The 25,204-nt window shown below is 43.5% G+C and overlaps 3 protein-coding genes across 5 annotated transcripts in view; 2 read left to right on the plus strand and 1 right to left on the minus strand.

Annotated features, from left to right (window-relative positions):
- Window positions 1-18,443, plus strand: part of LOC134194702 (titin-like) — a 33,966-nt gene extending 15,523 nt beyond the window's left edge. For both annotated transcript variants that reach the window (XM_062663644.1, XM_062663646.1), the window contains 16 exons: window positions 1,242-1,395; window positions 3,396-3,508; window positions 3,605-3,693; window positions 6,446-6,597; window positions 7,231-7,313; window positions 7,374-7,454; window positions 7,512-7,573; window positions 10,217-10,363; window positions 10,436-10,558; window positions 10,679-10,987; window positions 11,268-11,642; window positions 13,457-13,804; window positions 14,790-15,032; window positions 15,826-16,137; window positions 16,698-16,988; window positions 18,131-18,443. In XM_062663644.1, the coding sequence (XP_062519628.1) occupies window positions 1,242-1,395; window positions 3,396-3,508; window positions 3,605-3,693; window positions 6,446-6,597; window positions 7,231-7,313; window positions 7,374-7,454; window positions 7,512-7,573; window positions 10,217-10,363; window positions 10,436-10,558; window positions 10,679-10,987; window positions 11,268-11,642; window positions 13,457-13,804; window positions 14,790-15,032; window positions 15,826-16,137; window positions 16,698-16,988; window positions 18,131-18,219 (2,971 nt within the window). In that variant the 3' untranslated portion in view covers window positions 18,220-18,443. The remainder of the gene's footprint in view (window positions 1-1,241; window positions 1,396-3,395; window positions 3,509-3,604; window positions 3,694-6,445; window positions 6,598-7,230; window positions 7,314-7,373; window positions 7,455-7,511; window positions 7,574-10,216; window positions 10,364-10,435; window positions 10,559-10,678; window positions 10,988-11,267; window positions 11,643-13,456; window positions 13,805-14,789; window positions 15,033-15,825; window positions 16,138-16,697; window positions 16,989-18,130) is intronic.
- A 494-nt stretch (window positions 18,444-18,937) lies between these two features.
- LOC134194912 (cytoplasmic tRNA 2-thiolation protein 2-A-like) lies at window positions 18,938-20,614 on the minus strand. The gene has a single exon (XM_062663895.1). It carries the CDS (start codon window positions 20,586-20,588, stop codon window positions 19,038-19,040), a length of 1,551 nt encoding a protein of 516 aa, XP_062519879.1. The 5' UTR covers window positions 20,589-20,614; the 3' UTR covers window positions 18,938-19,037.
- Window positions 20,615-20,956: 342 nt separating this feature from the next.
- The window catches only part of LOC134194911 (TRAF3-interacting protein 1-like), an 8,516-nt gene continuing 4,268 nt past the window's right edge, over window positions 20,957-25,204 (plus strand). Inside the window, exons 1-11 of one of the 2 annotated variants that reach the window (XM_062663892.1) lie at window positions 20,957-21,108; window positions 21,171-21,239; window positions 21,339-21,387; window positions 21,451-21,563; window positions 21,618-21,736; window positions 22,616-22,715; window positions 22,785-22,889; window positions 23,047-23,212; window positions 23,369-23,521; window positions 23,576-23,639; window positions 24,744-24,939. In XM_062663892.1, coding sequence (XP_062519876.1) covers window positions 20,986-21,108; window positions 21,171-21,239; window positions 21,339-21,387; window positions 21,451-21,563; window positions 21,618-21,736; window positions 22,616-22,715; window positions 22,785-22,889; window positions 23,047-23,212; window positions 23,369-23,521; window positions 23,576-23,639; window positions 24,744-24,939 — 1,257 coding nt within the window. In that variant the 5' untranslated portion in view covers window positions 20,957-20,985. The remainder of the gene's footprint in view (window positions 21,109-21,170; window positions 21,240-21,338; window positions 21,388-21,450; window positions 21,564-21,617; window positions 21,737-22,615; window positions 22,716-22,784; window positions 22,890-23,046; window positions 23,213-23,368; window positions 23,522-23,575; window positions 23,640-24,743; window positions 24,940-25,204) is intronic. The other variant, XM_062663894.1, reaches the window with a different exon arrangement.

Consider the following 25,204-nt stretch of genomic DNA (forward strand, 5'->3'; position numbering starts at 1 on the left):
GGCTGATTGCCGGGCATGACGTTGATTGTTTACCTGCTTAACATTTACTGTCTCAGACGATAGTTGCCAAATCTGGAGTAATTCTTCCCATCGATATTCCAGAAAAAGTTTGTACCTTGCTTTGATACCACTTGTATGGGATTTACCAGATCTGCCAAGTGGAGTAAGAATCATCTTGGGAATAAGAAGTAACAATTTCCAAGCTTTGACATCTGACGAATCTAAGGCAAGTTGACTAAGTGGGATAGAACAGCAGTCTTGAAAAAGAGACTTCAGCTTGGATGGGATGCTTTGGACTGTTCTAGGTGGTAGGCTCTTCAACAATTCCTCCGTAGATATTGATTGGATGAAGCTCCAGCCGATAGATTCACGATCCATAGGGCGACAAGGTTGACTGGATGTGTTTGGACCGCAAGAAGTAGGAACATCCGGGATGGTAGGTACAGGAGTGACGTCACGGTGACCTGTCAGAGTGCCCGGATGTTCGCTGATATGAGACACCGAACTCGAAGTAGATTGATGTAATGAACCCTGGCTAGAACTGGAGACGGTCGTCGAGCGAGACTTACATTTGGGTAAATGCTGGTTTAGTCTAATAAACCAGTGAGAACACATCGGACATTGGACCAAGTTGTAGCGAGTGATATGATCACGTGACCAATCCTCAGGACTATGAATGTGTCGAATGTGATCAAATAGCCATCGAACCGATCCCAACATCGAGCAACCTTCGACGGGGCATCTTTCGCTACGTGACACTTGTGATGAGGCCATCGCAAGTTATAACAGAGGCGAACTGAGCTTGCTGTGAGACAACCCGGCCGTTGACGAAGTGACTTGGAGAATACTCGCAGAAGACTTGTAGAAGAAACTGAAACGAATGGCGAAATGAGCTGCCGCCGCAGAAACAACTAGAAACGTAACTGAAAGCGAGCGAGATTCAAACCAGCAACGGCGCTGGATAATCCGGGACTCACTGACTGACTGACTGACTGACTGACAAAGATCATTTATTGAACATACAAGGCACTACGTACATCATAGGAAGTCGAAACATAATAGTCGCTACTGAAATCTAAAACTGACTGACTGACCGACTGACCAACCCGACCGACCCGACCGACGACCGACCGACTGACCGACTGACCGACAGACAACCAGTCGATTAGTTGGAGTTGGTTATTAATAAATTATTATATTTGTCACAAAACCTTGTATGACTGTCTGTTTGGTTGACACAGCAATGCCCCTACTGGTGCAGCTCTATGTGTGTATTCATTTGATGAGATACCACCAGGAAAACGTCCCACGTTGAAGACGATATTCAATGGCACTTTCATATACAAAAACGATAAAGACCAGTGGCAAGCAGAACGACCATCTGAACCATACAGAGTCAGTTTTATGATATACTGTATATGTTGTGCAAGTTCTTAGTATTTGTATAATTTTTTATTAATTGTTTTGTTATGTATATCAATTACTATTTATGTAATTTATATAAACTTGGTATTTATATTAATTGTTTGGATTATTTAGTATCTATATATTTACATTATTTTATTATTGTGTGTCGTGCTCAACAAGATCAGTCTGGTTTGTAAAGTCTATTACAAGTACCGGAAGCAAATCCTGCTTCAGAACTACTTAGACCGTCACGGCTGTCTAGAAAGAAGACATGACTTTACGAAGGATCTGAGTAGATCCCAGAAGCACTGTTTTCTGTAAGTGCTGCAGATTGTGATGACCTGGAATAATGTCCAGCCACCGTGCAATACCTGCGTGTACTGTGCCCAAAGCTCCCAAGACCACCGGAACCACCAGTGTTTGACAATGCCACATGCAGCTTATCTTCACTTGCAAGTTGCTGTACTTCGCCAACTTCTCAGCATGTTTCTTGCCAATGTTGCCATCAGCAGCACAGCTGATATCAATAAGAAGACAAGTGTTTGTCTTCCTATTTCTGAGACAGATGTCTGGACGATTGGCTTTGATCTTCCTGGCAGTGGGGATGGTGGTATCCCATATCATAGTAATGTCATCCATCTCCACAAGCCTATCAGGATGATGCCGGTACCAACTGCTCTCCACTGGAACCCCAAAATGGCGACAAACGCTCCAGTGAATGATGGAGGCCACTTGATTGTGTTGATTAGTGTAGTCCGTCGGTGCCAAAGCACTACAGCCTGCCACAATGTGTTCGACTGTTTCCAGGCCTGCACTGCACATGCGGCAAGTAGGACTGACATCACGATGTAGAATCTTGCGCTCATAGTACCGAGTCCGAAGAGCTTGGTCTTGAGCAGCAACAACCAGTCCCTCAGTTGCAGCAGGAAGATTCGCTGCCTTTAGCCATCCGTAGGTCTCTTGCATTTCCACAGGCGGTTGCTCAGTGAGATGGCGATACTGCCCGTGCATAGGCTTCCTGCTCCAGGACCACACACGAAGAGAACTGCAACACTTACGGTAATGTCTCGCATCTGTTTCAGGCGCTTGCTCGAAGCCACCTTCAACAGAAATGGATATATTCCTGTGTAAGCTCTGCGACTTGTCATCCGAAGCAAGACTCCTCCGCAGCTGTGCAGTAAAGCGACAAGCCATGCGCTTGATCGAGTGTGAAGATTTTCCAGAGTCACACTCCCGTATCATCTGTGTGAAAGGATCAGAACTGTCAGCAAGGTAACAGTTCAGCCTCACAATACAAGATTGATATGTCGACTCAATCTGTTGTAACCCCCTACCCCCATCACTGCAAGGAGCGTACAGTCGGTCAACGTCTGCAGCAGGATGGTGGACACCGTGCATAGAGAGGAGCTTTCTGGTCCGTCGATCGATCCGCTGCAGGTCCGTGCACCCCCAATGAATGACGCCAAAACCGTAAGTGAGAACCGGTAGTGCAAGCCCATTGATGGCTAGAATCTTGTTCCGACCATACAACTCAGTCCGGAGAACCACCTTCACTCTGCGGAAGTACTTACGACAGAGTCTCGCCCGAATCATGCTGTGCTGAATACCGTTACTCTCATCTACACCCAAGTACTTGTAGACTCAATTCGGTTCCAGACAGTTAATGGTGTCCGTTATTCCTACCGTCACTCCAGAGTTTTGTCCAGATAGTCTGCCGTTAACAGAGTGTGCAACCGTACACTTGTCCAGACCAAACTTGATCTGGATGTCATCAGAGAAGGTACGAACCGTGTGCAACAACCCATCCAATTGATCAGAGTTTCTGCCATACAGCTTCAGATCATCTTATTTATTATTTCTAATTTATTAAATTATTAGTAATTTATTTATTCTTAATATATTTATTAATTCCTAATATAATAATTCTTAATTTATTTATTAATTATTAATTGATTTTGATTTTCATGTTTTGTGCTTGTTTGATGCAGTGTGAGCCGGGTGGAAAACCTCGAAATCCGATTGCTGCTCGGAAGTACACCTTGATGCAAAATACACTGCAACAGTCAACAGACAAACCATTACTCGTATTACAGGGTGTGAGGTGAGCCGTTCACATGATGTGTTTGATATCAATATTTACCAATTAATATTGATATCAATTTAAATTTTGATGTTTGATTGTTTTTTTGTGATGCAGTTTTACATCACTGGTTGTTGATCGAGTCGATGTGTTTGACGCCACTGGAAAGTCTAAGGAGTCGTATGATGTTGTGTTTATTGGCACAGGTGAGTGGCTGCTGATAGAGAGGATGCGTAACTTGTTGCGTTGTGCATTCGTTTGTGGTGTTGCTAGTGTGGCTGTAAGTTTATGTGAGCAATGTATGGCATGATATGAGTGGAATGAATACAGACGTGGAGTCTTGGATGGAAACTATGAAGGGTGATTAGGTGGACTTGAGTGGTAGATTAGACTCGGACCCAGTCTCTCTCCGCCATTGTCATTCCTTGGATAGTCAATCCTCGCCGTCAGAGAGACTGGTTTCAGACCACCCACTGGTGTCACTAAATGCTGCCATTAGTGCGCACTTTGTGCCATCTGCCTTGGGCAATTTCAATGCCTGGTAACCGTCCTTGCTGTAGTTGCAAAGGCGTGGCACACAAACACTTCACAAATTGCCAGGAGAGCCGTTTCTATTGCTTTCTGTGCCTAGATTCGTATTGACCTATGAGTTAGTGCGGCTTTTGACCGAGACTTTGTCTTTTGTTGGACGATCTGGGCATCTTACACGTCGTTTGCGCTATAAGTTTGGCTCCCAAGAGCTTCCGAATTCGATGCAATAATCGGATGAGATGCAGTTCATGTGTTGAAGTGTAATGCGTGCTTGTCTTTGTGCAACGTACGGGGATCGTTGGCTGCGTGTTTTACATCTGGCTTATCGGCGTTTATTGGAACAATATACGTGTGCACACTGATACAGATCGCACTAATGGCAAGCACTTAGTGCATTTAGTGATGTCAGTGGTGGTCTGAAACCAGACGAAGATAGTCAATCTATTCAGGGAATGACCACGGCAGAAAGACTGGGTTGAGTCTAGTGGTCGATGGGTGGGAAGATGAAGTGATGGATTTATTATTAGCTGATGGTCTTTCTGTTAGCAAAGCAAGGAGTAATCAAGGTCACAAATAGGCCTTACGTGCATTTGTAAGATTTAAGTCAATACCTACTGTACTATAAAAGCTGCGGTGGGACCAAAAATGTGTTTAGCATCTCATTTTTGAGTGTCGCATTGTGTGCAGCTAGCGAACATGAGAACGGGACGCAAACTGGACAGAGATGCTGTGGTAGGCACCAGACCTCTACCCGACTGGCTACGCCGTACGAGGGGACTCATTGCTCTGGACACATTCAATGACAATCTGTCTATTCCGTTGTATTGCCATACAATACACCAAGGCACACGAGCAGGTTGTAAGCCATGATTACAAGTGTTATGTTGACTGCTGGTTGGCAGTGAGGACTCTACGTTAGTTACATCGGGATCTGTAGAAAACACGTCTAAACAAACTCGTGTGATCTCAACAACGGATTCTAGTCAACACTGGAAACGACCACGCATGCTGAACTAACTAGACGCAAGCTAAACGTCGAAACTCATCTCTCAAGTCACACAATACAACACGAAGCGAGCAATCTACCAAACAACATGCTGGAAGATCAGTTTATACGGTTAATTACGTGTTTGATATATGACATGCAATGTGACACTCAAACATGAGATGCTAAAAAACACATTTTTGGTCCCACTGCAGCCTTATATAGTAGTTGTTGATCTAAATCTTACGAATGTGCATAACGCCTATTGGGATAGTTTTATTTGGACAGACAAGACAGACGGACAGACAAACAGACAGACAGACAAATGGATGGACAGACAGACAAACGGATGGACAGACAGACGGACAGACAGAGTAAACAGATACAGACAGACAGACAAAGTAAACAAATACCGTAAATCAATAAATTTTTGTAAGCTATTTCATTTTGTGAATTTGTAAATCGCCAAGAATAACTAACTAAAATCGCTTACTAACTTGTCAGTGCTGGCTCGGACAGACTGAGTCTAGGGAGGACATTCTTGTATGGTGTTACGTGTAGAACTAAGTGCCTCCCCTACTGCAGCCATTTTGCACGTAATGTTTACAACCAACTTCCAAGGGAGAAATGGTGTTAATGGCAGCTGAGGTTTTCTCTGAATAAAGCATGCAAGGAGGCACCTAAGTTCATGAAATTAACAGTTACACCATTGGAAAGGCCAATAAGAGACAAGGTTTACATTATCATATATGCGTATGGATGGATGTTTTGTTCAAACACGTCCCAACAGTGGTGCAGTATGTGGTCGGACAAACAACACATTTGGTGGGACATTGTCCTATGTTCTACCGTTATTTTCTACACTGCTTGTGTAGACCAAATATCCATGTGGATGCATATAGCAACACCGTCTGACTGATTAGATGCCTTCATCGTTTGGGTTGGGCAGAAATGGTTTTTCAGCTTAGGATAGCGTCCTCTCAACGAATTGGTTTTTGCAAGGCAAGAAATTGAAGACAAATTGAGAATAAAGTAGGTACGTACTGTTGACAGGCACTTATGTGGATGTTGACTGAGTCTTGTTGCCACTTCCATGCACATGTTCAAGATGCATGAGAGAAGTCTACGAACATTTCTTACAAATTAGAGTTTGCTGCAGTTTACAAATGTTTTTTACTCACCAAAGTTTATTTATTTACAGTAGCTCTATACGTACAGACTAACAGCTGGACAGACAGACAGACAGACATAGTAAACAGATATTGTGTAATCAAGTTGCCAGCTGGATAGACAACAATTGTAGCATTTTAATGACTAAGTTGGTGTGTATTCACTTGCAATGAGAAGTTGATTGTTTGTTATATTCGCATGTAAACATTTTTGCATTGAAAAGTGAATGTGGTGTGCAAACATGATGTTGGTGTTGCTCTTTCTTGTTTCAGATAATGGTCGTGTGCTGAAGGTGGTGAACTTGGAGGAAGGTCTTGTGATTATTGAGGAGATTATGGTGATGGAAAGTTCGAGTAACACCGAAGGAGTAACGTGCCAGCTGACAGGTGGACTGAAGTTTACAATGAAACTGGATAGTGGGAAGGTGCTGTTGTTATTTGTATGCATGCTGTGTGTGTGTGTGTGTGTGTGTGTGTGTGTGTGTGTCTGTCTGTCTGTCTGTCTGTCTGTCTGTCTGTCTGTCTGTCTGTCTCTGTCAGTCTGTCTTTCTGTCTGTGTGTCGTCTGTCTGTTGTTTGTTTGTCTGTCTGTCTGTGTCTGTCTGTCTGTCTGTCTGTCTGTCTGTTTGTTTGTTTTTCCACCAGTCTGTCTGTCTGTCTGTCTGTCTGTCTGTCTGTCTGTCTGTCTGTTTTTCTGTCTGTGTGTCTGTCTGTCCGTCTGTCGGTCTGTCTGTTTGTTTACTTGTCTGTTCGACTAATGAAAACTGAATGGCAGATCTGTTTGTAGTTTTAGTTTGTTGTGTGTACTGATTCTGTGTGTCCCTTTATCTGTCTGTCTTTTGTCTCCTCACCTGTTTCCATATCTGTTCACTCATTACTGTGCAACGATTTACATACCAGACGGCACAAACACACACACACACAAACAATTTTAATATTAATTTATTCCAGCCAGTCTCACATACACCCATCAGTTTTTATTCCACCGATTCATGTTTGTATAATGTGTGCTTGTTATTTCCTTGCCTTATGTCATTGTGATTTGATCGAATCATTTAGGGCCAACTATTCTTGGCTGTTGACAATGACAGCGTCATCATGAAAGTTTCTGTTGAGCGCTGTCATTTGCATACAAACTGCGTGTATGAATAACCAACCGCTTGATTATGCAGACAGAAGGATTTGATGGTATTCTGTGTTAGGAAATGTGTGAAGGCTCAAGATCCGTATTGTGGTTGGTGTGAGGAGGAAAAGCGTTGCACTGCAAGGAGGGCATGTTTAAGGTGTGTTGTGCTGTAGGGTCGTTTTGTCATCTTGTGTTATTGTACTGCTTGTTATAGGGGCTGGACGCAAGACGTGAAGACTGGACTTGTTCATAATTGTGAAAATGCTGGCTATAGCTGTGAGTAGTGTTTGATATTGTGCATTATGGAGTAAGCATGACAGACAGACTGACAGACAGACAGACAAAGGAAAGGAAATATGCAAATATGCAAAGGAAAATCTACCAGGTGGATCAACAGTCAGTTTCATTCCCTTAGTTATAGAACATTTTGGACGATGGGGTGAGATGGGAAAAAAACTTGCTGGAAAGCAGTGATTTTCCTAACCCCCTTCAAACATGCGTCCCCATCTTGTGCATATTGGCCCCCCTAAAGAGGCATGGCTTAAGTCGGTAATTTGGTATAGTAGTAAACGTTTTCTATGGTGAATGTAATTGTGATGTATTTATATCAACCAAACTTGTGGGCAGGTTTCATTATTAAAAACCAAAATTGAAACGAAGGTCTATACTAATAATAACTCTTTGTGACTATGCTCATCGTGCTAGAATATAGTCATACAAATTACGCCTAGATGCTGTCCAAGTATTATAAGCAAATACTTTCTACTATAATCTATATCAAACAAACATGTGGGCATGTTTTACTAGTTTAATAACCAAGCTTGTGCAAACAAACTTTTAATAACAGTCTGTAATTATGTTTCATGTTATGTGGCAGTGGGTGCCTATAACACTTTGCACCCAGGGTGCTGTTCAAGTAACCTTCTAGCTTTGTGCTCTTTCCACTTGCAAAGTGCATGCTTAAAATTAAACTGATACATAGGTGGTCCTTCTAGTAAAATGCGCATCAAGCAGTCAATTTCTCTTCAGACAAACGGTTCCGTAGTTTTGTCATCACAGCCAGCATTTGTTACGGTATGACAAGTACATCTGTCACAGTTACTGGAACAAGCGCTAGACGCAAAGTCAGCTTAGCAGTACGTAAACAGAACACGCCTAGCTGCTACTATCCTACAATAGACCAGCAGGTTTAGACTATTCCCCATAAGGTTGAACTTCGAATTCTGCAATATTTCTGCTGCCTTTTGGACCTTCCCAATGATCTTGGTTTAGCAGAGCCTGGCATTTTCGTTTGTTAGGTTAACTAAGCCCTTCCTACAAAGGAAAAAGAGGATTCAGATGCAAGGGGTGGAGATATGATCATTATACAATTATCTTGTAAGACGTACAGAAAGCAACTGGAACCATTTAGGTTAAATGACGTAACATGTACAAGCTCTATGAGCACATCTGGTGTTAGCCTCGAACTTCCAGACCAGAGTGTGCGTGAAACGCGAGAACTCTAGTCTGGACCAAGTCGGTACTAAAATGATTTTGGAAATAGCCTTCTAAGCCAATCAGCTCCTCATAGCCGGAATGTCGGTTGTAAATTCTGATTGGTTTAGCAGTAATTGGTTATGCTAAGTGCACTAGTGCTGATTGTGAAATCCGTGTGGGTGGCTAAGTGCACGCCAGAGCTGTGATGAAGACTGGTGCACGCACACATCTTAGTTTTAGTTTCAGCCTCAGTTCTTTGATATTTTCAAGCTTGCGGTGACAGGACATGCACAGCAGCATCGCTAGACCATCACCTTTGACAACTGGTCGAGCGGTAGTCTCGCCAGTCGAGCGGTTAGACTAGCTAGTGGTCTGCCAAAGAATCAGAGAGTCGTCGTTTCATGCCGTCCACCAAGATATCGCTGCAAACACTGCAGACGTCTCTTCTTTATTCGTGAGATCTCATGGCATTTACAAATGATATGTTGATCTAGGTAAAACGATCCTACGCTGTTAGACTACCATTTAGCATCACTATTGATAAATACTTTCGAAATTATTTTAGTATCGACTTGGTCCAGACTAGATTTCGAGCTCTCTCTGGTCTGGAAATTCAAGGCTAACCTGGTGTGACCTCTAGCTCATTAACTCATCATCATTTCCTTATAGAGGGGGTAGAATGGGTTTTAGTAGACAAGAATGCACTTAATAGGATGTGTCCCGCTGTCTGAAATCTGCATTCCAACCTCCTCAAATGCGTCCCAGGACGCATCAAATGTATTGTAGGAAATCACTGGGAAAGACTAGTCAAGAAGTCACGTGATGAACTTGGTCGACCTAATGCTGCTGAGTTTCTGGACATCTGGAGAAAGAGATTCTCAACTCAACTTCAGAAGTGCAATGCAAAGGTCATCATGAGAAAAATCTCAGCTCTGACAAATGACATTCACTGTACTGTAGATTGCTCTACCCAGTTTTTTCAGCCACTAAGTTGGCTTCGGGTAGTCTGCATTGTTCTCTTTTAAGTGTTACATGTTTGTTTGTTTTTAAAATCTAGTCCTAGTAAACTCTCATAGTTACAGAATTTATATAGTTACCTTGCTAGCATTGTATTGTAGATATATGTTTGAAATAAATGTTATTTGACAGACAGACAGACAGACAGACAGACAGCAGGACAAGACATACAGCAAGACAAGACAAACAGACAGACAGACAGACAGCTTGACAAACGGACAGACAGACAGGCAGACAGCAAGACAAGACAAGACAGACAGCAAGACAGACAGGCAGACAGCAAGACAGACAGACGGACAGACAGCTTGACAAATAGACAGACAGACAGACAGACAGAAACACAAACAAGTAAACACTTATACAATATGCAGGCGTCTCTTAAATAAGCATTGTCATATCAATTTGATTTTAACTGTCTTTCTTTAGCTCCTATTATCACTTCTTTCCCTCCTAAAATCAAGTACTATGTGCAACGAAATAATCGTGTGGAGTTCAGATGCCGTGCTGCTGGACTACCTCCACCATATCTTCAGTGGACAAGGAATGGCAAAGTGGTGGCACACTTACAAGATGGTATGGCACTATGCTATAGTATGCATTGTCTGTTACCAGCGATTGATGCCATGACGTGATGTTTTTGAGCAGGAAAAAGTCATGAGCTTGTACTGCAGTTGCCTAGTGTGGAGTTATTTGACAGTGGAATGTACGTGTGTGCTGCTAGTAACAGGATTGGTAAAGCAATGAAGAAGACAGAACTGGTTGTAGTCGGTGAGTCGGCACGGAGTGTGTGTGTGTGTGTGTGTGTGTGTGTGTGTGTGTGTGTGTGTGTGTGTGTCTTGTGTCTACTGTGAGACTTCTAACTGCATACGTACACTGATGTTTATGTAGCTGCACCACAGATAGCAAAGTTTCCCGTTGATTCAAATATCACCATCGGCCAGTCGACCATCTTCCACTGTGGCACAGTTGGTGAGCCACGTCCGGAAGTCCAGTGGCATTTCAGAGCTCTGAACGGCATTTCTTACCTCCCTACCAAGCGTGTGCAGATCAATAACAGGAACAAGTTCATACAGCTAGAGAATGGCTCGCTTGTTGTGTTGAATGTTAGCAAAACTGATGTTGGGAAGTATCGCTGCCGTGCGTGGAATGATTACGAGCCATCACCGATGAGTCCCTGGGCATCACTGAATGTGGCAGGCGAGTGTTTTATTGTGTTTATTGTATTGAAATATTGTATTAGAAGATGAGCACACATGCCCATGCACGCACACGCACACACACACACACACACACACACACACACACACACACATACACACACACACACACACACACACACACACACACACACACACACACAGATAGACACACACCACACACACACACACACACACACACACACACACACACACACACACACACACACACAATGCATCAGAGATTTATATCAATATTCATTAATCCTTGTATTGTGTAGGTCCACCCAAACTACGACAACTGGATGACAGCAACAGAATAATTAACATTTTCAACAATATGCAATCGGTTGTCCTCCATTGCCCAATAATCTCCGACATGACTAACCTCCCATCTACCATCACATGGTACCACAATGGTACTTCACTTGCACTAATCAAAGATCGTGTCGTCATCAATAGTTTACACCTCCATGTCGACCTCGTCCAGATTTCACAACCCGTCAGATACAAAAGCCAACCCAACACACTTGTCACTTACATTCATTACAAACAATGTCTAAACGGTTCGCTAATTATTCATCCCACACAAGATGACGTTGGAGCCTGGGAATGTCGAGTAACCAACCGGATCGGACAAACAGTACAAGATCCAGGTCAGTGTGGAAATAGTGGTAGGACATAGGACAATGCCCCACCTAATGTGTAGCCTCGAACTTCCAAACCTGAGTGCGCGTGAAACGCGAGAACTCTAGTCTGGACCAAGTCGCTACTAAAATGATTTCGGAAATAGCCTTCTAAGCCAATCAGCTCCTCATAGCCGGAATGTCGGTTGTAAATTCTGATTGGTTTAGCAGTAATTGGTTATGCTAAGTGCACTAGCGCTGATTGCGCTTGTGTGAAACCCGCGTGGGCGGCTAAGTGCACGCCAGAGCCGTGATGAAGACTCAGGTGCACGCACACATCTTAGTTTTAGTTTCAGCTTCAGTTCTTTGATATTTTCAAGCTTGCGGTGACAGGACATGCACAGCAGCGTCGCTAGACCATCACCTTTGACAACTGGTCGAGCGTTAGTCTCGCCAGTCGAGCGGTTAGACTAGCTAGCGGTCTGCCAAAGAATAAAAAAAGTTGTCGTTTCATGCCGTCCACCAAGATATCGCCGCAAACACGGCAGACGTCTCTTCTTTGTTCATGAGATTTCATGGCATTTACAAATGATATGTTGATCTGGGTAAAACGATCCTACGCTGTTAGACTACCATTTAGCATCGCTATTGATAAATACTTCCAAAATCATTTTAGTATCGACTTGGTCCAGACTAGAGTTCGCACACCCTCTGGTCTGGAAATTCGAGGCTACCTAATGTGTTGTTTGTCTGACCAAATACTGCTCCAGTGTTGAGACGTTTGGACAAAACATTCATCTGTACACATCTGCGTTAGGGTTGTAGCCAGGATTTTTGGAAGGCGTGGCTGTATGGGCGTGGCACATAAGCTTGGTACGTGGGCGTGTCGTCTTTGTGCAAATTCCTGAAATAAAATTAAAAAATTGATGCTAGTTTGTGGAGTAGTTTAGGATGCCTACTGTACATGTATACCACGCTCTAGGAATCTGTCTCATTATTACCCGGCAACAATCACTCTGTTGATAAACGTTTTAACAGGTAATGAACGGACACGATCTAGCAGTCATTCCCCTTTGTTGTAACGTCTGGAGAGGGAGTGCACAGTGCGTGTGTGGCGTATAGTACAGTACCTACTACACGCGTATCCAGTATGTTGGAGGCCTGTTGGTTAGCTCTGAATGCCTTAGTATACCTGGCTAGGACCCTGATAGTGTAAACCTTGTCTCTTAGCATGTGATGGCCTTTCCAATGGTATAACTGTTAATTTCATGAACTTGGGTGCCTCTTAGCATGCTTTATCCAGAGAAAACCTCAGCTGCCTTTAACACCATTCAGAGGTGGCTAAGTTGGGATAAGGCTGGTGCTTTTGTGTGGCACCAGGAACGCAATGACATGCCTACGCAGACACATCTATGCGAGACTGATTTGAGGCTACTCACCTACCTATCTACCTACCTACACACGTACGTACATACATACATTTGTACATACATACATACATACATACTCAATAAGTCATGTATGGATGTATCATCATGGTACATTCGATCACGATGCCTTGTGTTCAGTTAGTCATGACGTCACCATCTGCTTGAGTGGCTTCAAGCCTTGGTGCCAAATCTTTGCTTGCTTGTTACCCAAGACGAGTCTCTGGTGCCACGTATGACACCACAGCGCCAGGTGGCCACCCCTGCCATTCTCCTTGGAAGTTGGTTGTAAAAAATTACACACAAAATGGCTGCAGTAGGGGAGGCACTTAGTTATACATGTAACACCATACAAGAATGTCCTACCTAAGCTCAGTCTGTCCAAGTCAAAATAATTCCCTATTTTCCACACTGCAGGTTATATGGTTAGAATCACAAATCTTCCAAAGCAGCTGCCGGATGCTACGATTGCATTCAAAGAGAAGCCACACGACTTTAAAGCTACCGAAGGTCAAGCTGCCAAGTTTCATTGCTCTGCGAGCTTCTGGACAAAACTTAAGTACAAATGGTTTTATGAGGATAAGAATGGAAAACGGAAGCAGATTGTGCAAGACGATGGTCCACGTTATTTCGTATCGAAACGGAACTCGTTATTGATATTTGATGTGGAGAAGGATGATAGAGGGACGTATGTGTGTCGTGTTGAAGGAGAGAAGAGTTTGTCAGTGTCAAGGGAAGCGAGTGCTAGCTTGACAGTTCGTTCTGGTAAGGAACTCAGCTGCTTGGTTTTTTGTTGGTTCACATGTTTGTTTGTTTGCATGTTTGTTTGTTGTTTGCATGTTTGTTTGTTTGCATGTTTGTTTGTTTGCATGTTTGTTTGTTTGCATGTTTGTTTGTTTGCATGTTTGTTTGTTTGTTGTTTGCATGTTTGTTTGTTTGTTTGCATGTTTATTTGTTTACGTGGTTGTTTGTTTATGTTTTTCACACATTTCTTTGTTTATTTGTTTACAAGTATTACACACACACACACACACACACACACACACACACACACACACACACACACACACACACACACACACACACACACACACACACACACACACAGATAGACAGACAGACCAACACACACACACACACACACACACACACACACACACACACACACACACACACACACACACACACACACACAGATAGACAGACAGACCAACACACAGACAGACAGACAGACAGATCAACACAGGCAGACTAACACAGACAGACAGACAGACAGACAGACCAACACAGACAGACAGACAGACAGACCAACACAGACAGACAGACAGATAGACAGACCAAACAGACACAGACAGACAGACAGACAGACAGGCCAACACACACACACACACACACACACACACACACACACACACACACACACAGATAGACAGACAGACCAACACACAGACAGACAGACAGACAGATCAACACAGGCAGACCAACACAGACAGACAGACCAACACAGGCAGACAGACAGGCCAACACACACACACACACACACACACACACACACACACACACACACACACACACACACACACACACACACACACACACACACACACACACACACACACACACACACCAACACACACACAGACAGACAGACAGACAGAGAGACAGAAAGGCAGGCAGGCAGACTGTGCATATGTGATTATAGAATGACATTCTGTTGCACATTTATTTTACTAACGAACCGTTTGTCTAGCTAACGTACCACAATTGGCCGACGGCTCTTCGATGTCTCCAACAACTCCAAACACGCTACCCAAGTCTCGCCTAATGTGCACTATCGTGTCCGTTGAGTCAAATGGCAAATCCAAAGTGCGACGTTTTGCATCAGCAGAGATGAGGCTGCCTATAGATGACATCAAGGAGGACAAAGAGTTTACATGTGCAAGTCACACAGTAGCAGGGCAGGACAATCTGGTCACACGTATGGGCATTGTTGGTAAGTTTTATGGAGATTACCGTTGATCAGTTGTGAACAACTGTTAGTGATAGAAATGTTGGTGTGGCAGTTTGTTCTTAGATTATTACAACTCGTTTAGTGCAGCGGAGTGAGTGTGTCTGTCTGTCTGTCTTCTGTCTGTCTGTCTATCTGCCTGTTTGTCTGTCTGTCTGTCTGTCTGTCTGTCTGCCTGTTTGTCTGTCTGTCTGCCTGTTTGTCTGTCTGTCTGTCTGTCTGTCTATGTGTCTGTCTGTCTGTCTGTCTGTCTGTCTGTTTGTCTTTGTTTGTCTGTCTGCTTGCGTGCCTGCATGCTTGCCTGTCTGTGTCTGTCTGTCTATTTGTTTGTCTGTCTGTCTATTTGTCTGTCTGTCTGTTTGTTTATTTGTCTGTCTGTTTGTTTGTCTGTCTGTCTGTTTGTCTGGCTGGCTGTCTGTCTATTTGTTTGTCTATTTGTCTGTCTATTTGTCTGTCTGTCTGTCTGTCTGTTTGTCTGTCTGTCTGTCTGTGTGTCTGTCCATTTTTCTGTCCGTCTCTCTGTCTGTCTGTCTGCAATACATAAGTACGGTATTAGGTAATTTTTATTGAGAAATTAATATTAATACAATATTAAATATAACGTAATAGAATTTAAAAATGCAATGAGATCAAAATATTTAATAAAAATGTATAAAAATAGTGAATTAATTAATGATTTATTTAATATATAAACATAAGTAATTAATAATTTATCTTAATGTGTAAGCATAATTAATTAATTATTTATTAATTTCTTGTTTTGTGTCTGTTCGTCTAGCTTTCCCTCAGTTCGTTGAGATGCCGCCTCCCATCACTGCCGTCTGGAACCTCAACTACCAAGTCACATTAGTGTGTCGAGCACGATGCCCAGCTCATCGTAGTTACAAGATCACATGGGTCGTCAATGGCACCGACGTTGAGGGTGCTTTGAGCAAACATGCCTACACAATTGTCAGTAACAATAAGTTGTGTGAGTCTCGTCTCACTCTTGATCGTATTGCCAATCGTGGAGGCGAGTATACGTGCTGGTTTAGAGACCAGAAAGGTGGGGGTGCGTTGAGCAGCATGCCTTCACGTCTTTATCGTTGGGGTAAGTGGAGGGGATGGCCAGTTTTAGTTTGAATGTTTACAGTTAGTCTTTTGTTTTTGTTTGTTTGTATGTGTAGGTCTGTTTGCTTGTTAGTTGTGTGTGTGTGTGTGTGTGTGTGTGTGTGTGTGTGCGCGCGCGCACATGCATCATTTTGCATATTTGTTTATTTATGTTTGCATTTGTCTGTCTATTTGTCTATTTGTCTGTCTGCCTGTTTTTCGGTCTGTCTGTCTGTCTGTCTGTCTGTCTGTCTTTTAGTCTGTCTGTCTGTCTGTCTTTTAGTCTGTCTGTCTGTCTGTCTGTCTGTCTGTTTGTGTCTGTTTATCTGTCTGTTTGTCTGTCCATCCGTCTGTCTTTAGTCCTTCTGTCTGTCTGTCTGTCTGTCTGTCTGTCTGTCTGTCCATCTGTCTGTTTGTTTGTTTGTCAGTTCATCTCATGAATGTATTTCAATCATTGATACACAATTAATGTGTGTTATTGTTGCTCTATCAAACTGCTTTGTAGACTCCTCCTATACAATGCAACCGTCATTCGCTCATGACTCTGTACTTTGTTTGCAGAAAGTAATTGGTACAAGAATAAGCAGCAACGTCTCCTAGAACATTTTGTTGTGATTGGCTCCGAATTGACTCTCATTTGTCCACTAACATCAAATAATGACGTTCGGTCTGACCTTCAGTGGAAGCATGACCAAGTCCCTATAATAACAAACAGTGACAAAGACCGTGTCTTCAAGCAGTCAGATGGCTCGTTGAGAATTACAAACGTGACTGATTCTGATATCCAAACGTATATACGGTGTTGGTGGGAAGGGAAGAAGAAGGCAACGTTTCGGTTGAGAGTTTTTAAAAGTGAGAATCATAATGAGACGTGTAGATGACAGATACAGATGGGAATGGATGGGAAGAACTTGGGTGTAGAGATTGGTGGATAGCACGTTGGGCTGCGTGTGGTTATGATAGACTGCAAGTGTTTGTATGTTAGGGAGGTAGATGGACAAGATGGAGATGTGGGCAGACAGACTAAGGAATGGATGAACTGGTAGACTGACACGAAGGCAGAGAGGAATGCTGGTGTTCATACATGTGGAGAGACACACATACATATAGACAGACAGGCAGGCAGACAGACAGACAAACAGACAGACAAACAGGTAGACAGACAGACAGACAAACAGATTGTTATATTTGAACTCTTAGTCTACCAATAACAATCGCTAACTTCACGTATGCATAACAATAACAGTCAATGAACAAATGTTGACAGACGGACAGACAGACAGACAAACAAACAAACAAACAAACAAACAGGTAGACGAGCAGGCAGGCAAACAAACAAACAAACAGGTATGTATACAAACAAACAAACAGGTAGACAAACACTTACAGGTAAACAGACAATTTGTTTTATTTCTCCCAATAGACGGGCATACCTGTGGCCCCTGCCTACATGCGTATAACAATTCTATGGCTCAGAACTACTAAAATGCCACCAGACTGTCACTAATGAAGTACGGATACATAAGTGCACAACTAACAGTGTTCGACAAAAAGGAGAAAAAATGAAAGTTATTACATTACTACGTACAGTTAAACAGACAGACAGACAGACAGGTAGACAGACAGGCAGACGGACAGACAGACGGGCAAACAGACAGTTAGACAGACAGACAGACAGGTAGGTAGACAGACAGACAGACAGACAGACAGGTAGACAGACAGACAGACAGGTAGACTGACAGACAGGTAGACAGACAGGTAGACAGACAGGCAGACGGACAGACAGACGGGCAAACAGACAGTTAGACAGACAGACAGACAGCCAGGTAGACAGACGGACAGACAGATAGACAGACAGACAGACTGATGGACAGACAAACAGGTAGGCAGACAGCCAAAGATCAGGCACAGAACATGTCACAGAACATGTCACATAACAAATCAGCAATCGTCATTTGTAATAATCACTCATTTCTCTTTTTCGTGTTGTACAGGCAATGCATCACAGCTTCGCTTTATCAAGAACAGTGGATACAACTGGGAGTGGATGTGGCAGCTGCCACAAAATAGGGTAAAGCTGTAGATGTGCCAAATATCACCCTTCAATGACTGTCCTATTGCTCATGACGCCACGGAAATTAGCTGGTGTTATATACTTGTCCTGCTGGTGGGAGATTTAAGTAGCTTAAGACTCTAACGTAGCGGAATTTGCAGAAATGTTTGTATGCATGAAGGGGGCAGATACAGTACTGCATATATTTACTACTTACTGTATATTATAGATGAAAAGATGTTTGGTAAGTATGACTGTTGTGATGGCGATGTAGGCGATACACGGTAGTCATGAATGTGTGCAGGCAGGCAGGCAGGCATGTGCACACACACACACACACACACACACACCACACACACACACACCACACACACACACACACACACACACACACACACACATACACACACACACCACACACACACAACAGGCAGACAGACAGACAGACAAATAGACAGACAGACAGACAAATAGACAGACAGACAAACAAACAGAAAGACAAATAGACAGACAGACAAACAAACCGATAGACAGATGGACAGACAAATGGACATGGACACTGTCATATTCAGACATTACAGCTGGCTGTAAGATTATTTCTAGTATAACGGATGACAAGGTCTTCTGATGTCCCAGCAGCCTCTCCACCAAATCTCATAACAACACACGTGGCAGACTCATGAGTATGTCCGAATTTCATGCAAAATCAAAAAAGAATCGTGAGCTGAACCTAACAGCTAGAAATGGCACATCTGAAATTATTGTGTGTCGTGATCAGTACAACAGCCAGTAAGCATCTTTCATCATATTTCAAAAATCATAAATTATTAATTAATTAATTAGTTAAGCTATGAGACATCCAGCAGGAAGTCTTTGATCGTGTCTTTCATTTTCGTCCTTTGCTCTCGCCGTTCGCACTCACGAGCGACACACGCAGGCAACGGGATACGCCCGACTCCACACTCTTTAACCGTTCGCACACAACCGTAACACAAGTGACGTGTTAGCACAGAAATTGGAATCAACGTAGTCGACGAACCCGAAGAGCAACTACACGACTCACACGATGTGGACACGTTTTTGGCTTCATAATCGGGTTCAAGATCAGACACACATGTCTGGATACCATCTTGTCTACGTGGAGCCGACTTGTGTGGAAATGATTCAAGTGACTGCTCTAGATCGTTGACAGCTGATGAGCAGCTGGTGGTCGGTGTGGATGGGAGTGGGGAGGCACAAAGCACACAGTTTTTTGCCTCCGACGAGTCCTCGCATCTCGTGACTGTCAGTTTATTTCCTGTGCTGAATATCGTGTTTACTGTGGATGGAAATTCACTCTGAAGTTGTGCGATTAATTGCTCGGTGAGCCGGTTAATGCTGGCATTGATGGGCATGCCGAACGAAAGCGACGGAAGAGCGACAGTCACAATGCCATTGCAGTAGTTGTAATACGCAATTTCTTTGGCAGTGAACTCTCTCATCGGACGTATGAATGCGACATCATCGTGTCTGTCATCACAGATGCTCGTATCTAGAGGGACAGTCCCACCTCGGCCTTGGGACACGTTGCTAAGCAGGCGAACGGAAAGCCTCGTCGAGCTGTCACCGACCATGATCTTCGTGCAGCGATATTGACGAGCCACTGACACCAACAGTCGAGATCGTAATGACTCTAACATATCCTCTCTAGCTGTCAAGCTAGTTAACGATGAAAACACAGTTTTTAATTCACGCGCATGCGCAATTTCCGGAGCATGCGCAGTTTCGTTCAATCCAATTTTTTCCGCTTTGAAAACGGATTCCAGAGAGACGAAATAACACGGAAACGACGCTCCTTCCAACGTTTGTCTGACGACACTCAACTCGTCATCCGACAAACCGTCGCCCGTCAGCATTCCCTCATCGACAAACACAGCGGAAGGTTCGATTTTTAATTTCCGTCTGGCTCCTGCGCTGAGGCCGTCGCGGACTAGCTGAAGCATTGCACTAGAAGACGGCCCTCCACTCAAGGCAATCAACACCTTTTCTCCGTACTGAATTGCTCTCGCCTTGCCCAAAACGGCACGAAACTTGTGGACAAAGTATTCCTCGAAACAAGTTTTACATAGCGGATCCAGTAGGCGTACAACAATGTTTGGGATCCCACCGCAGCGCATGCACGAGCGATTGCGCAAAGAGCCTTTCTTCTTGCCAGAAATCGTCACTTGTTGTTCACATGAGGCGGCCATTTTGTTTGGACGAGTAGAAAGCCCGGATGATATTTGTGTTAGATTTTGTGTATACAGTACACTTATGGCATTATACGTACGTAGTAGTACAGGCACGAAAATAACACGCAGTAGCATTTTTAGAATGTGTATATAAATACAAACGTTAGAAATTCTTAGGCGTTTGCGCATGCTCTGTAGACAGCCGAGTTACAGAAATACCCGTATCTAAATATCCTACTGTACACCAACTATTCGACAGAAATATTGAACTGCACATTTACTTATATTTGGTGTGTAAAAAACATTTATTTGTAATAAAACAGCGTATTTAATTATATTTTTATGACTTACGAGTTAGTATTCTCTGCGCATGCTTCGTAACGACGGGCTACGAAGGACCCGGATGTTTATTGCTAACTTACAGATTACACTTTGTTTGTTTATTAAATATTTAATGAAAATCACATTAGGTATATTTAGAGTGAAAGAAAATATTTGTAGAAGGAAATAAGGTAACAAAACACCATGGTAACATATGCGCATGCGCGTATCCTCGGTTCCCATCACCAACAAGCAGTGGAATCGCATGGACGCGAATGTGGCCAGGAAAACGCGCGAATCGCTTGGCACGCTCATCAAGAAGCCTCCGCTGACGGAAAAGCTCCTCAGCCGACCGCCCTTTCGCTTCCTTCACGACATACTGACTGAAGTGAGACGCAAATGGCGCCATTCGCTCACGCAACGGTAACCATGGAGGCATGTTTCATTCAGGTGATCAAACACACTGGCTATCTCGGTGGTCTCTACACTCCGGAGGAGTTAAACTCCGAGAACGTCAAGGTACGCTTGCAATTCGTCGTGCATCGGCGTGCGTCGTTGTTTTCCTCGTTTCCAAGTGTTTCTGTGTTGCTCTCTTTTTGTGTGGAATCGAACGTGAAGGATAAGGGAAGTAAAATAGCGTTCCTACAGAAGGCCGTTGATGTTGTGGGTGAGAGAGGCTTGTGGTGGATTATTTGTTCGAGGTCACGTGACCACTGGGTTTCTTACCTAGCGTTCACTCTGGGACAACAGGTGAGCTGTCGACCGTCTAAAGTCGTTGCGGGACACGAGCCGGAGAGGACGAACGAGTTTCTGCAGTTGCTCGCCGCGGCAATCATCGACAATGTTTGACAGCGTAATGACATTTGATGCTAATGGTTGATTGGGCTTGTTGAGTAGAGAGACTGTGGTGAGGCGGTGAGACGGGTTTTGAACGGGGAGAAACCGACCAATGAAGCTCTGTCTGCTGTAAAGAAAGGAGGAGGAGGAGGAGGAGAAGGAGCTACAGTGAAGCCTGAGTGAGTCACTCTGGTTGTCTGATTGTTTGTCTGTCATCTGTGTCTGCCTGTTTGTTTGTCTGTCTCGTTCTTGTGTTGTGTCTGTTTGTTTGCTAGTCTGTTCGTGTATTTATTAGTTTTGTCTGTCTGCCTGTCTGTCTGGTTGTCTGTCTGGTTGTCTGTCTGTCTGTCTGTCTTGTTGTCTGTCTGTCTGTCTGTCTGTCTGTCTTGTTGTCTGTCTGTCTGTCTGTGTGTCTGGTTGTCTGTCTGGTTGTCTGTCTGGTTGTCTGTCTGTCTGTCTGGTTGTCTGTCTGGTTGTCTGTCTGTCTGTCTGTCTGGTTGTCTGTCTGTCTGTCTGTCTGGTTGTCTGTCTGTCTGTCTGTCTGGTTGTCTGTCTGTCTGTCTGGTTGTCTGTCTGTCTGGTTGTCTGTCTGTCTGTCTGTGTGGTTGTGTGTCTGTCTGTCTGTCTGTCTGGTTGTCTGTCTGTCTGTCTGTCTTGTTGTCTGTCTGTTTGTCTGTCTGTCTGGTTGTCTGTCTGGTTGTCTGTCTGTCTGGTTGTCTGTTTGTCTGTATGTCTGTCTGGTTGTCTGTCTGTCTGTCTGTCTGTCTGGTTGTGTGACTGTCTGTCTGTCTGGTCGTCTGTCTGTCTGTCTGTCTGGTTGTCTGTCTGTCTGTCTGTCTGGTTGTCTGTCTATCTGTCTGGTTGTCTGTCTGTCTGTCTGCCTGTCTGGTTGTCTGTCTGTCTGTCTGTCTGTCTGGTTGTCTGTCTGTCTATCTGGTTTTGTTTGTTTGTGTCTGTCTGTCTGTCTGTCTGTCTGGTTGTCTGTTTATTTATTTTTATTGTTTGCTGTTGTGTCTCCATGTTATATGAAAATGTCATTGTTTGTGTGCTGCAATTAGAGATGCTAAGTCGAAGTCTCATTCTCGTGAAAGAGAGAAATCAGATAAGAAGAGTAGTAAAGATACAAGCAGAACTAAAGATCGAACAAAACCGAGTGAAGTGAGGACACACTTCATCACTTGTTATATCTATCACCGAGTTTATGACTTTTTGTATGCGTTGTTTTAGGAGACTAATGATGCTAGGAGAGAGAAGAGTAAGGAAAGAAGTCGTGACACAGACAAGCAAAACGATAGAAGGAAAGAAGACAAATCGAAGAGGAGACGTGGAGAGGTCAGTATTGCACTGTGTGTGTGTGTGTGTGTGTGTGTGTGTGTGTGTGTGTGTGTGTGTGTGTGTGTGTGTGTGTGTGTGTGTGTGTGTTTATGTCCACGTGCATGTTTTATGTTTGACTTGTTGGTATATGTTGTGTTGATGTTTGATGTTTTAGTTAAAGATGAGTGAGGATGAGGTGATGCTTGCAGCAGGACCTGATCGAAATGGAGACGTTGATATGAATGGACTTGGAGATACAGAGAATGAGGAGGTGCCAAAGAGGGTTCCACGTCCAACGTCTCCAAAAGGACCACGGAGATCAATAGAAGTTGAAAATGGTGGTTAGCAATTCCTTTATATTACACTAGACTATTGTATTGGTGGATGCATCTCACAATACACTATTGTATTGAAGGGATGCACCTCACAATACACTAGACTATTGTATTGGAGGGATGCATCTCACAACACACTAGACCATGTGACTGTTGTTGCAGTGGAAGGTGAAGGTGTTGAAGGTGGTGTTATTCAAGACACGAGAGAAACTTTGGTGCCACTTCCTGTTGTAGAACACACTGCTACAGGAGAGAGACCTACTCGGGCAGCATCAGGGGTAAGAAGACCTAAGAAAGTTCCTGAAAACAAAGAAGGTAGATATCAACAGACAGATGCAGACATGAATGTTAACGATTTGTTTTCTATAGAATCTTCATCTCAATCTGCCTTACCAGCAACAGTCGAAGAACCAGATAGTCCTCCAGTAGTCGTGTAAGTCTCCTATGTCATGGTAACACGTAGAGTTAACACTTAAAGGGAAATCGAGTCGGCTAGTGAAGCGATTGGTAGAGAGACAGGCGAGACATGAACACTCGACTTGCAAGTACACTCTCCACCACTTTACCAACTTTGTAAATTTCTATATGAATGAAATTGATGAGCAGACTCATTCCCGTTTAGTCAAGTTCCCTTCACTAATCAGTGCATTCACACATCACTCAAGTCTCCCTGTCTGTGCCCTAGAGAAGAAGGCACTTTGCAATGTTTCTGTATTCTGCCTTACGTTTAGTCGATTTGTTTCCTACATTTTGTATGCTGTGAAGGCATGTTGCATGTCGGAACGGCTCGTTATCGTCATTGTTTGGTGCCTGTTGCTGCATAAACAACCCCCACACAGAGTTGTGTTGCAAGAGAGGAGCAACATTTATAGAGACTAATCGAAGAAATCGGAAGACTTTCTAGTATCTGTGACTCGATTGTCTGTAGCCACTTCAGGCATTGATGTGTGAATGCATTCAGGAGGAACAAATTGATGTGTCTAGCCTTCTTGAGTTGTTGTATTCCACGTAGTCGGTGTGTTTACAGTATTACAAGTCAGCACCAAAACTGGTCACCAGCTGATTATGTTACTAGAGGCTACAGTTACTCTTGTTGTTACTAAATGGAAGAATACAGTACAACATCGATTATCCAGACGTTTTGATATTCCAGACAAATTTATTTCCGCCCAAAACTCACGTGTTTTCTATGTGACGTCATCTCAACATGTAAACGTGTCAACCGACTCCGAAATTGGAGTCGTTGAGGACTTTGTACGTCTAATCATGAAATGTGTGAACATGTTGAGTCGTTGTTGACCTAATGTTGCTGTGTATTAATTAATTAATTATTTATTAGTATGTACTTGACTGTCAATGTATGAGTGAGACTCAACGAAGTCACCATACCATCATTTCAATTATCCCGACGTTTTATCCGGACAATTTGGCTCACACCGAAAAGTCCAGATAATCGGGTTGTACTTGCACTGTATACTGTATACTGTATGAGTGTTTGTTTGAGGTGTTTTAGTGTGTGATTTTGTGTGGTTTGTAGTAAACGTCAGCCACGTCCTAGCAGTGCACGTCCTGCTCCTCCTAGAGTGAAGAATCTAGAGTCGAGGGAAGATCCTGATGTGCGCATTGGATCGGGCAGAGAGAAGGCGGTTGTTGCTCCTGTCATTGTTGAGGATGGCGCACGCGATGAGGAGGACGAGTTTATTGTTGAAGAGATACAACAAGAGGATGTCATTGTAAGCACTGCAGTTAATTCAGACGACTGGAAATCCATCTTTTTGTCAGTTTATCCATTTGTTTGTCTGTGTGTTTGTCTGTCTGTCTGTCTATCTGTCTGTCTGTTTGTCTGTCTATCTGTCTGTTTGTCTGTCTGTTTGTCTGTTTGTTTGTGTGTCTGTCTATCTGTCTGTCTATCTGTCTGTCTGTTTGTCTGTCTGTTTGTCTGTCGGTACATATATTTTCAAAGAACAACACTATTACGTTCTAGTCTGGCCCAAACGG

This window comes from Corticium candelabrum, chromosome 19 (assembly GCF_963422355.1).
Source record: "Corticium candelabrum chromosome 19, ooCorCand1.1, whole genome shotgun sequence".
Classification (NCBI taxonomy): Eukaryota; Metazoa; Porifera; class Homoscleromorpha; order Homosclerophorida; family Plakinidae; genus Corticium; species Corticium candelabrum.